We start from the raw sequence: 15934 nt of genomic DNA on the forward strand, positions 1-15934 counted from the left end.
CTATGAAATCAATGTATTTGCTCACATTTGTGACCCAGGACCACAAAACCATCATACATTTTTTGAAAAAAGATGAATAAATAAGCTTTCCATTGATGTATGGTTTGTTAGGATAAGACAAGATTTGGCCGAGATACAACTATTTGAAAATCTGGAATCTGAGTGTGCAAAAAAAGATAAAGTTTTAAATATTTAGAAAATTGCCTTTAAAGTTGTCCAAATGAAGTTCTTAGCAATGCATATTACTAATCAAAAATTAAGGTTTGATATATTTACAGTAGGAAATTTACAAAATATCTTAATGGACCATGATCTTTACTTAATATCCGAATGATTTTTGGCAAAAAAAAAAAATAATTGCTACAAATATACCTGTGCTACTTATGACTGGTTTTGTGGTCCAGGGTCACATTTGATCTAGTTTAGTTTCATCTAGAGTGTAATTTTCCATTTTCTGTGTAGCAGATGTCTCACTAACTGCAGTAAAAGTGACAAACACACTCTTTCCTTCATTTTAATAGAAGACAGAACATGACAACCTCACCAAAGACCACTTGAAACCACATTTTAATGAGAGGACTGAAGACTTTGTTTCTGAAACCGTAATAAATGTTTCTATCATGACTTTGCATTGTCCAGGAAATCTCAAATACAGAACAAGCTCAGCCAGACTACACTATAATCTAAATGAAATAAACATCCATACCTATATGTATACTGTTTTGTCATAGAGAAACTTGAAAAACTGCTCATTGGGGAGGGATCATTAATCAGACTTTAAATTACTTTAATATATTCCATCACGAACATCCTGAGATACAAAATGAATGCCCAAAATAAATTAGGATAAAACGAACAAAATACTTCAATAGACGTAATTATGAAAACACACAGTCCAGATCTTTCTTTTCCTACAATATACAGAGTTCACAACATCACCCATACAAAATGTATCATAATTTATACACCTACAACATACGGTATGTATATTTAAAAAAATAGGTCCTCTAGATGACCCATAAACTTCAACCATTTGTCACTCTGAAACTTGTTTTCTAAGATGTCCATCAAATTCATTCTCAAAAATCGGTAATATATATATATATATTTATTTATATCCTCTGTTGGCATTTCTTGTAATGATAAAAGCCAAAATACATGTGCAGTAACAGGTCACCGCCTCTGGATCTCAAAAATCTTATCAAGTCTGTCCTTTCTGTTAAATATTGGAAGTAAAAAAGAAGAAGAAGAAACGGAAAATACATTCCAAGCGGATGATGTAACTGCATTTAGCATAGTCTTTCCTTTGAAGGTTCAAAACGTGTAGGACGGCAGCACATTAAAGATCAGCATACAGAAAAAATAGCAGTTAATGCACAACATTGCTTTGGTACAAATCATTGTCTTCACTGTCCTGCATCAGAACATAAAGTCTCCTGACGACAGCTGGAAGACGCATGTACGCATTTGTATGTCTGCGTGTGTACTGTAACATAGATATGCTGCAGCAGACGACTGTGATCTAAATCTCCCTCTGTGGTTATTTGAACTGTGTGCACACTGAAAGGGTGAGCTGGGCTCTCGCTTCAGCAGGAGGGAACGGGCGGCAGCAGGGGACAGTAAGCAATAAGAACGCTGCCCGAGAAAGCAAGAAGGCCCTGATCCTGCTCAGCCAAGAATCCACCGTTTAGTCTTCCTCCAGCTCTTCCTCATCCTCTTCTCTTAACTCCACGATGTCGTCCATGCGGCCCCCGGCCCTGACCTCGTTCATGGGGGCAGAGTCCTCCCCGTCGATGGTCATGTCTTCATCGGAGTCTTTCTTTTTCTTCTGTGCGGGCAGAAAGAAAAATGCTAATCATTTTTTGAGCAGCTGTAGTGCCAGTAATGTCTCGTATGCAATGCAGGTGTTTTGTTTTGGATGTAAAAGTAAACACAAGAGTCTGCTTTTTCTCTCAACAGTAGAGACACTCAGGACACTGTGAATTAGTTAAGTTTTTCATGGTAATGAACCACCGAAAATGCAAAAAAAAAAAAAAAATGATTGAAGAGAGGGGTGGGGTGAGCAGTGGCTCATTAGCATTTAAAGAGACATGCACTGAAAAGAGCTGTTTTGGACAAGGTAAAAAGGGTGTTGTTTTACACGACTATTAAAGAATTTTAACCAAAGTATGTTGCAGACATTTCATGAAGACACTAAAGAATCATACCAACTTTTGGAAAATGGGCATCTGATGTCCCCTTTAAATCATTTATAAAAGCAAATCTTGCATATTTTGTTATACTGCGCTGTGATATTTTACATAATAATTATTTACAAAAGTTTTCCAGTCAAATATGTGGTGGAGTTTGTAGTTTCATTTACGAATCAGTTGTTGGGAAATCTTATTTTTTTTATTGGGATTTCAGTTAAATTTCGTGAAAATAACTAAGAACAACACTGTTGTTTAAAAGTTTACCAGGGCTGCGTTTATTTAATTGTGGAATATTATTTTAATTTAAAATAACAGGTTTCTGTTTCAATATATTTTAAAATTCAATGTATTCATGTGATGGCAAATTATTTAGTGTCCACATGCTGATTTGGTGCTCAAGAAACATTTTTTATTATCAATGTTGAAAACAGCTGTGCTGCTTAACCATTCTGTAGAAAATGTAAAACATTTAAGATTCGTTGCTAAATAGAATCTTTAATAAAAAAAATATTCTGTAACATTATGAATGTCTTTACAGTCACATATGATCAAATTAATGCATCTTTGCTGAATAAAAGTATTAATTTCTTAAAAATAAAAGTATAGAAAAATGTATAGAAATGTGAAACTTTAACAGACAGCTATTTTATTTAATGAATAAAATTAAAGCAATTAAAAATGTGAATATCTGCCTCCCTATAAATAAAAAGACAAGCTATCCTAAACTAACATACACCGCCATTCACAAGTTTGGGATCAGTAAGATTTTTTATGTTTTTTTAAAGAAGTCTTTTCTGCTCACCAAGTCTGAATTTATTCGATTAAAAAACAGAAAAAAACAGTAATATTGTGAATTTTTATTGCAATTTAAAACAGTGTTTTTTTATTTTTAATATACTTTAAAATATTATTTATTCCTGTGATGCAAAGTCACATGGTCCTTCAGAAATCATTCTAATATGCTGATTTATTATGGAATTTATTATAAAACAGTTGTGCTGCTTATTTTTTTATTTTTATTTTTTGGAACCTGTGATACTTTTTTCAGGATTCTTTGATGAATAAAACATTAAAAAGAACAGCATTTATTTAAAACATAAATCTTTTGTAACAATATACACTGCTGTTCAAAGTTTGAGGTCAGAAACTTTTTCTTGTCTTTTTTCTTTGAAAGAAAATAATACTTTTATTTAGCAAGGATGTGTGAAATTGATAAAAGTAATAAAGACTTATATTGTTAGAATAGATTTCTGTTTTGAATAATGCTGTTCTTTTTAACTTTTTATTCATCAAAGAATCCTGAAAAAAAGTATCACAGGTTCCAAAAATGTTAAGCAGCAAAACTGTTTCTAACATTGATAATTAATCATCATATTAGAACAATTTCTCTACAGTAAACTGGACTGGAGTAATGGCTGACGAAAATTCAGCTTTGCATTACAGAAATAAATTATATTTTATAGTACATTAAAACTGAAAACTATTTTAAATTGCAATAATATTTTCATATCACTTTTTTCTGTATTTTTGATCGAATAAATAGAACTTTGATTAGCAGGAGAGACTTCTTAAAAAACATTAAAAATCTTATTGATCCAAAATGTTTGAACAGCAGTGTATATGAAAAAAAAAATTGTTCTGAGGACACAGTTCAGCATTTTGGTTAATAAAAATCTACTTTCATGATATAGCTGACCCTTGTCTTACATGTCAGTGTGTTTTATTGTGTTTACCTGTTCACTCAACAGCTGTAGAAAAAAAAAGTTAGTTTGGAAGACTGAAATATTGAACTTTGAAACCAGTGTACAAAACCACTGCACAAATAAACACCATTTTACAAGTGGACTTTTGACTCAAGACCTTATAGTTATTGAAATAACTACCCTCCATCTCCTGTATGTGTGTGTGCTTCATATATACAATACACTACTGAAATGAACATGTTTGTAGATTCACATCTGTGGATTTGCCACAGCAGTGCACTGGTATATTGTTAAAAGGTGCTTGATCTATCAAATAGAAAGCAGTTTTACCATTAGAAAAAACCTCTTCTGTGTTATTGTACCTGTTTTCGGTAGACATAGCATGCTGCGATTGCTACCATAGTAGACTCCCCGAGGAAACCAGCCAGCAGGGATCCAACACCAAGTGTGGCTCCATGTACGCTGCACAAATTGAAGCATAAAAAGCTTTCATGTACAGTTCAACTGATTTTATTACACAATTTGATACACTGAAGAACAACAACTGTTCTGAGAACAGTCAATCACAGCACACTTACCCCATGTAAGGCAGCACTATGAGACTGGTAATGAGGACAATGATGCGGAGGACAGAGCTGGGCGCCAGGACGAAGGTCTTCTTCAGGGTCATGAGCCAACCAGTCAGGTGAGCACGAATCGTCACTGATGATAAAAACAACAGTTCATGTGAATTCAATGGTAGTTTGAGCTCTCATTGTGGTCCTTTCTGTAAGCCTGGAGCAATCATAACTGAAGCATGACCACTCTTGACCTTTGCCTTTTCAAAAGGCATTTTCAAAGAGCAACCGGTCATCCTAAGACCATCTGTCCATTTGATAATGCACTTCACCTCAGACTCTGAATCTCACGTTTTGTTTGTCATGAGAAGCCCCCAGAGAATGTGCAGATGCAGAACTTTGCAGAAAGGTCTGTAAATGTCCACATGGGACATTAACTTAATAAATTAAGTTCAGTATACACTACTGTTCAAACGTTTGGGGTCAGTAAGATTTTCTTTTAAAGGAATTAATACTTTTATTCACCAAAGACACACAAGGACACATTAATTTGATCAATCAAAATGTCCATAAAAATATTAAGCAGCATAACTTTTTTTCAACATTGATAATAAAAAGAAATGACTCGAGGAGCAAATTGGCATATTATATTGATTTCTGATAGATCATGTGACACTGAAAACTGGAATAATGATGCTGATATTATTTATAATATATTATTTTGTAAAATAAATATTATAATAAAACATTTGTTTTAAATTGCAATAATATTTAACAATATTGCTGTTTTACTCTATTTTTGGTGAACAAAAATAAAAAACAACCCTAAACCTTTTAAACAATAGTGTATGTCCTGTGTCTTACATCTTTATTAACTATTTTTGCTATTTTGATTATGCTTTCTGATACTATTAATAGTGTAGTAATCATATGGGTTAAAACTACTTTCTACACTACCAGTCAAAAGTTTTTGAACAGTAATATTTTTAATGTTTTTTAGATAATTCTCTTCTCACCAAGCCTGAATTTATTTTTTCCAAAGCACAGCAAAACAGTAAAGCTCTGATATATTTTTAGTATTATAAAATAACTTGTTTTCTATATTTTAAAATGTAATTAATTCCTGTGATTTCAAATTTGAATTTTTAGCATCATTACTCCAGTCACATGATTCTTCAAAAATCATTCTAATTTTCTGGTTTGCTGCTCAAAAATATTCAAATTTATAAGCAGATTTTTTTCAGGTTCCTTTGATGAATAGAAAGTTTAGAACAGCATTTATCTGAAATAAAAATGTTTTGTAATTTTATAAATGTCTTTATCATCACTTTTGATCAATTTAAAGCATTCTTGCTAAATGAGAGTATTAATTTATATGAAATATAAAGAAATATATATATGGCATAATTATAACTGACTTGTAATTATTGTAATTGTAATTATAGATATGTATAATGTATAATGATAAAGCTTTTTTTATTTCAGATAAATGCTTATCTTTGGATCTTTCTATTAATCAAAGAACCCTACAAAATGTACTTAACTCTTTTAAATATTGATAATAATAAAAATAAAAATATTATTATATTAGAATGCTTTCTAAAGAATCGTGTGACACTAAAGACTGGAGTAATGATGCTACAAATTTTGCTTTGATTCAGTGTTGTTTTCGTCAACGATGACGATGACGAAATCATTTCGTTGACGCCACTTTTTTTCATGACGATAACGAGACGATGACGAGATAAAAATGGCTCGTTGATGACTAAAACATGACGAGACGTGTGCGAGTTTTCGTTGACGAGACGAGAATAGACGAAAATGTTAGTGGATGGTCCGTCAGACGTTTAAAATGCATGACATTTCTGCTTATTGTGCATGCCAATCAAAACCTAAAACGTATCTGCCGCTATGGCAAGCCGTTTTAGCATTAAATACTCTTTGCTATACTAGTATGGCAAGCCGTTTTAGCATTCCATCCTTGTTTGTCTTTTATGTTTTAAAACATTCCTTCATTATTGTAATTATTGGTGAAAATAGTCGATCCGGAAGCTCACATTGTGTTGAACTATAGGTCTGCTATTTTCAGAACTTATAAGTGACACTACCCAACAGCAAAATACTTACTGACCTACATTAATTTGTTAAAAGACTACTTTTTCCCCTTTTTTGACTAAAACTAGACTAAAACCTTTTTGACTTTTCGTCGACTAAAACTAGACTAAAACCTTTTTGACTTTTCGTCGACTAAAATTTGACTAAAACTATCACATATAGAAGTGACTAAAATTTGACTAAAACTAATAAGCATTTTAGTCCAAAAGACTAAGACTAAGACTAAATCTAAGATGGTTGTCAAAAACAACACTGCTTTGATTACAGGAATAAATTACATTTTAAAAAATACTCAAATAGAAAGCAGTTACTTTAAACAGTAAAAATATTTCACTATTACAATATTACTGATTTTACTGTATTTTGGATCAAATAAATGCAGGCTTGGTGAGCAGAACAGACTTCTTTGAAAACCAACTTCCACCTTTTGACTGGTAGTGTATGTACTTCCCCCTCACATAATGTTATGTTTTAATGAAAATTGTCTTGAAGTGCAATACCTGGAATGGGAAAGAAAGAGAAAATCCGTAATGGGGCGACACACAGCTCAGCAAAGGCATGATCTACTCCAATGATGTCCACCAGGATCTTCTCAGAAATGTGTGGCGCCCAGAACACCACAAAACAGAGCTGCACAGAAAAAAAACACACTACCTGAATGGAGCTATCCAGACAAAACATACGGAAGTAAATGAGATCTCAAATTAGGAGAATGTCAATGTAAAATAAAATAAAATAATCACTTATAATCCTACAATGCAGTTAACAAGAAACAGGGTAAACAAAAAATAGGTTATTCTGGTTATTTCCCGTGAAACACCACTCTGGTTTTTCTGGTTATCTAGGGGAATGTAATATCATAGTATGAATGTTGATTTTAGATTGAGCACACATAAAAGCAAGTATATTATACTTACCCTGTTCACACAGCTATCAAAACACTATCATTTACACTCATAACTGTTTATATCCACAGTGTCTGGGTGGAGAAAAGCCTTTGAAATGTGGCTAACAGCACTGGAATGGTAAGTGTGTGCACAGATACGCATGAGCAGACATGTTGGCACAAGAACCTCTTAACATCACTAACACAAACCCACCAACAATGATATTTAAATTTACAAAAGTTTATTAATTAAAATCAAAGAAACCACAGCACTCATCCGTAGCAGTGCATTCATACAACATTTCATTGAAGAGGAGAACATATGGGCAAAACTATATAGCAATTACATAAGAGATAAAACAGAAGCCTTGTTGTATGAGTGACAGACTCGTACAATCATGATTCTCCCTTCATTTCACTGACAGAGAGGTGAAATTATGGCCCAAAAATGCTAGCTGTAGTGCAATACTAAGAAGGCTTTAATCTAGGTCAGGAAGGGAAGATCTGACCCTGTTACAGAGGCAGAGAGCATCAATTAATCATTTAGCCTGACTCTAAAAGCACTCACAATAACAAGACATGCTATCCTAATGCACTACTCATGGCTTTACAACTATATGTGCAGAAGCTGAATAAGAGCCTATGGATTTTTCTTTACTGCATTTGAAATGTAGGAGACAAATTGAAAAATTCAAAACTGAATTATAAGGAAATATAATGTGTACAGATTAGGATAGTGTGGGTTTAAATACTCTACATGTAGACCAAAGGCAGCAAAAGTGATAACACAACAATTAAAAGTGCTGTTGCCAAATTTAAAGAGATGGTTTACTCGAAAATGAACGTTCTGTCATTAATTACTCACCCTCCTGTCGTTCCAAACCTGTAAGACCTTTGTTCAACTCAACTGACAAGATTAAGACCCAGAAAGGTAGTAAGGACATTGTTAAAATAGTCCATGTGACATCAGTGATTCAATCTTAAATTTATGAAGTTACAAAGAAAACAAAAATTAACAACTTTATTTAACAATTTGAGTCACATGGACTATTTTATCAATGTCCTTACTACCTTTCTGGGTCTTGAACGTGGTAGCTGTGTTGCTGTCTACATGCAGGGTCACAAATTAAGTTTCGAACCAAAAGTAGTATAGCAAGCTTTATCTTTTAGCTTTTATCATCCTGCTTTCCATATATGGTCTGATATGACTATCTCCTCCTTCTGATTGGCTAAGCAGAATATAAAAAGAATATGACTACAGCCCACGGTCACAATAAACTCCCACAGCACCTTTAAACTCAGTGACCTTCGGTAACCACTATTACCAAACTATGAAACAAGTGTTATTAAAGCTAGACTGACGCAGAAGAGAATGTGGATGAACTTACTGTTATAGAAAGAGCCAAACAAACAAAAGTGAAGCGCTTGATGTGGGATTTTGTCACAACTGTACCACTGTTGGCCAACTTGTTGCTTGGGTTAATCTGGAAAATAAGAACAAAGATAAACAGCAGATGTCAAGAAAGCAGTTTGTTTCTTCTTCATGATAATATACAATGCAAGAGTATATACAATGCTTTTTTGAGTATTTAGAATGTCCACATTTTAATTCAACAATTAAATTGATCAAAAGTGACAGAAAAGACATTTATTATGTTACAAACATTTCTATTTTAAATGAACGCTGTTCATCATAGAATCCTGAAAAAATGTTTCATAGTTTCCACAAAAATATTACGCAGCCAAACTGTTTGCACCAAATCAGTATATTAGAATGATTTCTAAAGGATTGTCTGACACTGAAAACTGGAGTAATGACTGCTAAAAATTCAGCTTTGCCATTACAGGAATAAATTACATTTTAAGATATATTAATATAGAAAACAGTTATTTAAAATTGCAATAATATTTCACAATATTAGTTTGCTTTTATGGAAGCCAGTTTCTGTTGTTTCCATTTCTGAGTTCTCACAGTATCTCACAGTTCGGACTTTTTTTTCTCATAATTGTGAGATATAAACTCATGAAACAAATCAGCAATTGTAAATTATAAAGTCAGAATTGCAAGATATAAACTCACAAATTTGACTTTTTTTCTCAGAACTCCAAGATATAAACTCACAAATCTGACTTTTTATTCTCAGAATTGCATGATATAAACTCACAATTGCGAGTTATAAAGAATTGACATAATCTCCCAAAGAAATAAGTCAGAATTGTGAGATATAAACTCTAAGTCAGTCTTTTTCCCCTCAAAATTGGACTTTATAACTTGCAATTGTGAGTTTATATCTCACAATTCTGAGAAAGTCAGAATTGCGAGAAAAAAAGTCAGAATTGTGAGACAAACTCACAATTGCGAGAAAGAAAGTCAGAATTGGGAGATACAAACTCGCATTTGTGAGAAAAAAAAGTAAGAATTACTTTCATCTCGCAATTCTGACTTCATTACTTGCAATTGTGAGTTTATATCACACCATTCTGAGAAAAAGTCAGAATTATGATTTCATATCATGCAATTCTGACTTTATAACTCACAATTGTGAGTTTATATCACGCAATTCTGAGAGAAAAAAAGGAAAGACTGCAAGTTTATATCTCAAAATTCTGACTACATTTCTCAGAATTGCATGTTTATATCACGCAATTCTAACTTTATAAATGTATAACTCGCAATCGCGAGTTGATATCAAAAAGTCGCAATAACATTTTTTATTCAGTGGCGGAAACGGGCTTCCATATTTTTTTTACTGTATTTTGATCAAATAAATGCAGATTTGGTGAACTTCTTTCAAAAAATATCACAGACCCCAAACTTTTGAGCAGTAGTATAGATCACCTTTATCCATAAAAGTATTAACTACAGTTGGCCAGACACCTGTGGCCAAAGAATGTCCCTTTGCTTCCTGAGGACTTCCCAATTGTGGATTCTGCTGATCCTTTTTCTTATGGATGACATCCATAAATAACACCACACGACTGTGCGCCTTTTTTAATTACAGTCTCTGGGACTGCAGCTCTGTCTCCAAGAACCCACTCTGTTTACCCAAAAAATAATTGCTTTGTCATGAAATAAAACAAGATAATAGACATACTGCAGCATTAGCGCACTGAAAAGGTGGAACATATAAACTAATTTTGTCCTCCCTTAAGGGTATGAGACAAAGTTAGACTGCGTGATATAAATAAAAAAAGCAAGAAAAACCACACTGACTCCTTTTCCTGATAGTTCAGGTAGGATACTGGGAGGAGAAGACGGAAAGCTGTCATTTTAACCTAAGTATATAGGCGGAGGATGATTAGTATTAAGCATTCTGACAACTGTATGATTAAGGATTAAAAAAGTGTTAGTTTAAGGTAAAACAACAACATTTACCTTGTCAAATGCAGGGTAAACAGCTCTGAGTTCAGTGAGCCATCCATACGGCATATGACCCACTGGATATGTAGCCGTGAGAACTGCGACAGCCTGGAAAACAATGGTGAGATGATGGTAACATTAAACACCCATCATTTCATCTGTTTATAATGAATGTTTCCATCGTAGAGGAGCTGAGTAACTAAAGCGACAATAAAGCTTGTTTTATCATTATAGTTATTGTATACACCTGTAGTTTAAAAGCTTATTTTAGTATTATTTATATTACCCTAAAATATCGCTCAAGACTTGCTGACATAATTTCTTTTAAATTTACCTTTATTTGGAGTACTACTTGTGCACAAGGCAAACTTTTTAATATTAAGCCTAAAATGCGTTTTAATGCAACTATTGATGAGGATTGTATGATCTTTGAATGTTATCGGCCTTTAAATGCAAGATATTTAAAGTGTACCTGAAGTATACTTACAATAGTTTAATTTTAGCATCTTTAGTTTGACTTCAGCAATACTTTCACACAATTAAAGTGCATTATAGACAAAATTAGTTGTTTCATTTAGCAGGCGTTAAGTATACCAGGTTAGTATACTAAAAGTAGTATTTTTATTAACACTACATCAATATGTAAATGTATTTATGTAGTATACTTAGTATGAAATAAATATATTTCAAATACATTTTAGTATATTTATTTCTCACTAGGGTATAGTATTTATGATGATTTTTAATTACATTTTTATTTTTGTTTTCATTTATAATCCTGTTTATTTTTATTAATTATATGTGCTTTTTCATTTTTTATAATTTTTAGTATTTTTTATATTTCTAATCAGTTATAATTATTTAATTGCAGTGATATTTTTTGTAATTATAGTACTTTAACTTAAATTTATTTTTTTCAAATAGTCAAATAATTTCTAAGTTTAAGTCTAATACCATCATCTAATATTTATATTTTTATATTTAATATTCTCTCTCTATATATATATATATATTAGGAAGTTAGGAAAGTAAGATTTTAATGGTTTTTCATAACATTTCTTATGCTCATCAAGGCTAAATTTATTTGATCAAAAATACAGAAAAACTGTAATATTGTAAAATATTATTTCAATTTAAAAAACTATTTTCTATGTGAATATATTTTAAAATGTAATTTATTTCTGTGCTACAAAGCTAAATTTTCAGCATCATTACTCCAGTCTTCAGTGTCACATTATCTTTCAGAAATCATGCTAATATGCTGATTTATTATCAATGTTGAAAACTTATTAGTTTTTTGGAACCTGTGATACTTTTTTCAAGATTATTTGATCAATAAAAGGTTAAAAAGAACAGCATTTATTTAAAATAGAAAGGTTTTCTAACAATACACACTTACTGTTCAAAAATTTGGTGTCAGTAAACTTTTATTCTTCCTTTTTTTGAAAGCAATGAATACTTTTATTCGCCAAGGATGTGTTAAATTAATTAAAAGTGATAGCATAGATTTACATTGTTAGAAAAGATTTATATTTTTAAATAAATGCTGTTCTTTTTAACTTGATATTCATCAAAGTCCTGAAAAAAAAGATTGAAAAAATATTTGGCAGCACAACTGTTTCCAACATTGATAATAAATCAGCATATTGGAATGATTTCTGAAGGATCGTGTGACACTTAAGACTGGACTAACAGCTGATGAAAATTCAGCTTTGCATCACAGGAATAAATTATATTTTAAAGTATATTAAAATAAAAAAAAATATTTTACATTGTAATTAACATTTTGCAATATTAATGTTTTTTTTCTGTATTTTTGATCAAATAAATGCAGCCTTGATGAGCATAAGAGACTTCTTTAAAAACTATTTCAAGCCTTACTGATTCCAAGCTTTTGAGCAGCAGTGTATATATATATAATAGTTTAGATTTTGATTTATATTTTATTTCAGCATTATTTTAATTATTATTAGTTTTTTATTATTCGTTTTAGTTTACAATGGTTTTATTCACTAGATGCCTAATTAAATATTAACACTATATGCATTTTCCATTTCTATAGTAGCAACCAAAAATGTCACAATTCTTACTAAAGTGCTGCTCTGTTTTCATCTAATAGCACTGCTCCAGTAATACCAATAATACCTACATAGCAAGAGAAGCTAAATTTTACTGTGAATTCATTGCTAAATTTAAGCACTAGCTATATATTCACACATACGCTGTACCTAAGTGCCTGAAAATAATTATAGTGACTATAATTTGATATCTAAATACTAACCTCAGTGGCAGCTGTGCTTCCTTTCAGATCCCGTGACACAAACAGGTTGACGATGGGTCTGCTAATCCTCTGCGTAGCCAGGATAAGAGCCAACGGCCACCAAAAGCTTAGCATCTTTTTAATAGTGGCATCACCCTATTACACAGAATGAGTTTCAGTATACAGCACAGTTTGGGATTCTCACTGGTTTTATAGGACAGAGCATAACCAATAAACTGACCAATGTAGCTGTGATACTAAACACAGCAGGTCAATAAAGATAGTAAAATGCCACTTGGTTGAGCTGGTTTAAACAGAGTCACTGGACGTACCCCAACCTCAGGCCCACTGGACTCTGGGATGTTGTCATGAATGTTCCTGTAGTAGCCCAAACCAACAACAGAGAAGCGTACCAAGGCGCCCATATACAGAGAGAGGATTGGGATCAACATGGGCTCCACACACTCCAGGTGACTATGGAGCAAAATAGAGACAAACACAATCTAGAGAGAAAGAGAGAGAGAGAAAGAGGGGCACAACTGTGTAACCTGATTACAACCACAGTGATAAATATAGCCGTTCTTGCGGCATGCACAGACTCTATTATTAATTCAAACTCAAATACATCATTAATAAAAACAAATTACACCCTGACTATGATAAGCTCAGACACATAACCCATTATTTTTGCCTTCAGTTATCATTTATACAATAACCATATTCACATTCTTGAAAACATAAACACTTATCAATACAGTAAAAAGAATGCAAGAAGACATTATAAATCAAGGAATGAAATACTGATTTGATTAATTTAACACATACCTGTGCAACAACATCGGAAATAGATGCACATCCCACCAGGAAACTGTGCTTGTGCTTCAGAAGGATTCCAGCATGAGTCCAGGCCTGAAACCACAGATAGGAGCTAATATTAACTGTGACCTACACAACACAACATGCTAATCCATGCCAAGCATGTTGCAACCTTTAATGGACAGAGAGAGATGGAGCAGGGACTCCCTGTTACATACTATATTAAATTGTGGGTGTATTTTAGTCCTATAGTAAAATTGTATGTTATTAAAGCATATACTACATTGATGATAACCTTGCAAAACTATTGAAGCACTGTTAATGATTCATTGTTTTACCTTACAGTATACATTACTGTTTAAAAGTCTTGGTTTGGTTTTCCAATGCCTTAATTTGATCAACAATTCAGTAAAAACAGCAATATTGTGATTTAAAAAAATGCAACTATTATAGAAGGTTCAAATGCTCACTGATCCTCCAGAAAGAAAAACATTGCATTAAGTGCCAGGGGGTGAAAACCTTTTGAATTTAAAGATCTTGGTAAATGTAACTTATTTTGTCTTCTGGGAAACATTTAAATATTTTCTGTAGCTTCTGAAAGGCAGTACTAATTGAAAAAATATGAGATTTAGACAAAATGAGAAAAATGTACACATTCTCATTCCGTTAAAAAGTTTACACCCTTGGCTTTTAATAAACTGTGTTTCCTTCTGAAGCGTTTGAACCTTCTGTAATAGTTGTCCCTCAGATGTCCTCAGTGTGAAAAGATGGATCTTAAAAATCATACAGTAATTGTTGGAAAGGGTTCAAATACACAAAAATGCTGAAAACCAAAGAATCTGTGAAACCTTAAGGATTTTTCTGAACAACAGCGGGCAGTTTAACTGTTCAGGACAAACAAGGGACTCATGAACAACTATCACTAAACAAAAAAATAAATAAAAAACACAGCTGTGGATCATTCAGGTAACAAAACAGTATTAGGAATCAAGTGTATGTAAACTATTGAACAGGGTAATTTTAATAAATTCAACTATTAGTTTCTCTTGTGGACTATATGTGAATGTATTTTATGTGAAATCTTATTCAGGTCAGTGCTAAATAAAAACATAACATGCATTTTGTATAATCCCTCTTATTTTGGTAAAATAATTAACATTTTGCAGATTCTGCAAGGTGTATGTAAACTTTTGAATTCAACTGTATATGAAATAAAAATCAGAAAAGACTTTTGTACTATGAAAAAAGTTGCAGAACTTTAGGTTCTTAAAGGGATAGTTCATTAGTTAAAATAGTCCATTTGACATCAGTGGTTCAACCGTAATGTTATGAGGCAATGAGACTTTTATGTCAGTCTTTGACGCATGTTTACGAGAGAACCATGACGCACGATGGTGCTGCTGACGCAGGAGCCAGCGTGCTGATGTAAAACCTGGATACGCTGCATCTTGTTTACAAGCAGAAGACGAAAGCGCGCTGTACATAAAACAGTCTTCATAAACATTTCTAAAGATTTTGACAGAGAGGATGACTTGCAATTTTTTGGTCAGCCTTACTTATTTAAACCAGAATATACAGACAATTAACTAAGAGAGATGGACGTTCAAAGTCAGAAGGCCGGCTCCTACGTCAGGAAAGCGTAGTGACACTCTTGTGAATGCGTGTTGAAGACTGACACAGAAGAGAAGAAATTGTTGAATAAAGTCATTATTTTTGTTTTCTTTGCACACAAAAAGTATTCTCATAGCTTCATAAAATTAAGATTGAACCGCTGTTGTAACATGGACTATTTTTTTTTTTTTTTTTTTTTTTTTTTTTTTATTATAATTTTACTTACAATTTACAAAGCAGGATCAAACATCAATTCAACTTTCCCCCCACCCACCCACCCACCCTTCCCTTGCGGTCTCTGTAAATGGGGTATTTAATGAATAGAAAAGTTAACAGCAAATCAAAGCCACAGGAATCATGAAACAAAATCCAGCATTACAAATGCAAAAAATACAAATAAAAAACATTCATACTGAGCCCTGATCAATGTTTT

The 15934-nt window shown here is 32.5% G+C and overlaps 1 protein-coding gene across 1 annotated transcript in view; it reads right to left on the bottom strand.

Annotated features, from left to right (window-relative positions):
- Positions 1 to 770: 770 nt before the first annotated feature.
- ankhb (ANKH inorganic pyrophosphate transport regulator b) overlaps positions 771 to 15934 on the bottom strand; it is a 31360-nt gene continuing 16196 nt past the window's right edge. Inside the window, exons 4-12 of the mRNA XM_073849032.1 lie at positions 13900 to 13983; positions 13407 to 13577; positions 13096 to 13230; positions 10830 to 10922; positions 8842 to 8937; positions 7068 to 7197; positions 4474 to 4597; positions 4258 to 4357; positions 771 to 1828 (exon numbers count right to left, since the gene is read on the bottom strand). Of these exons, the coding sequence (XP_073705133.1) occupies positions 1688 to 1828; positions 4258 to 4357; positions 4474 to 4597; positions 7068 to 7197; positions 8842 to 8937; positions 10830 to 10922; positions 13096 to 13230; positions 13407 to 13577; positions 13900 to 13983 (1074 nt within the window). The 3' untranslated portion in view covers positions 771 to 1687. The remainder of the gene's footprint in view (positions 1829 to 4257; positions 4358 to 4473; positions 4598 to 7067; positions 7198 to 8841; positions 8938 to 10829; positions 10923 to 13095; positions 13231 to 13406; positions 13578 to 13899; positions 13984 to 15934) is intronic.

This window comes from Garra rufa, chromosome 10, assembly GCF_049309525.1.
Source record: "Garra rufa chromosome 10, GarRuf1.0, whole genome shotgun sequence".
Taxonomy (NCBI): Eukaryota; Metazoa; Chordata; class Actinopteri; order Cypriniformes; family Cyprinidae; genus Garra; species Garra rufa.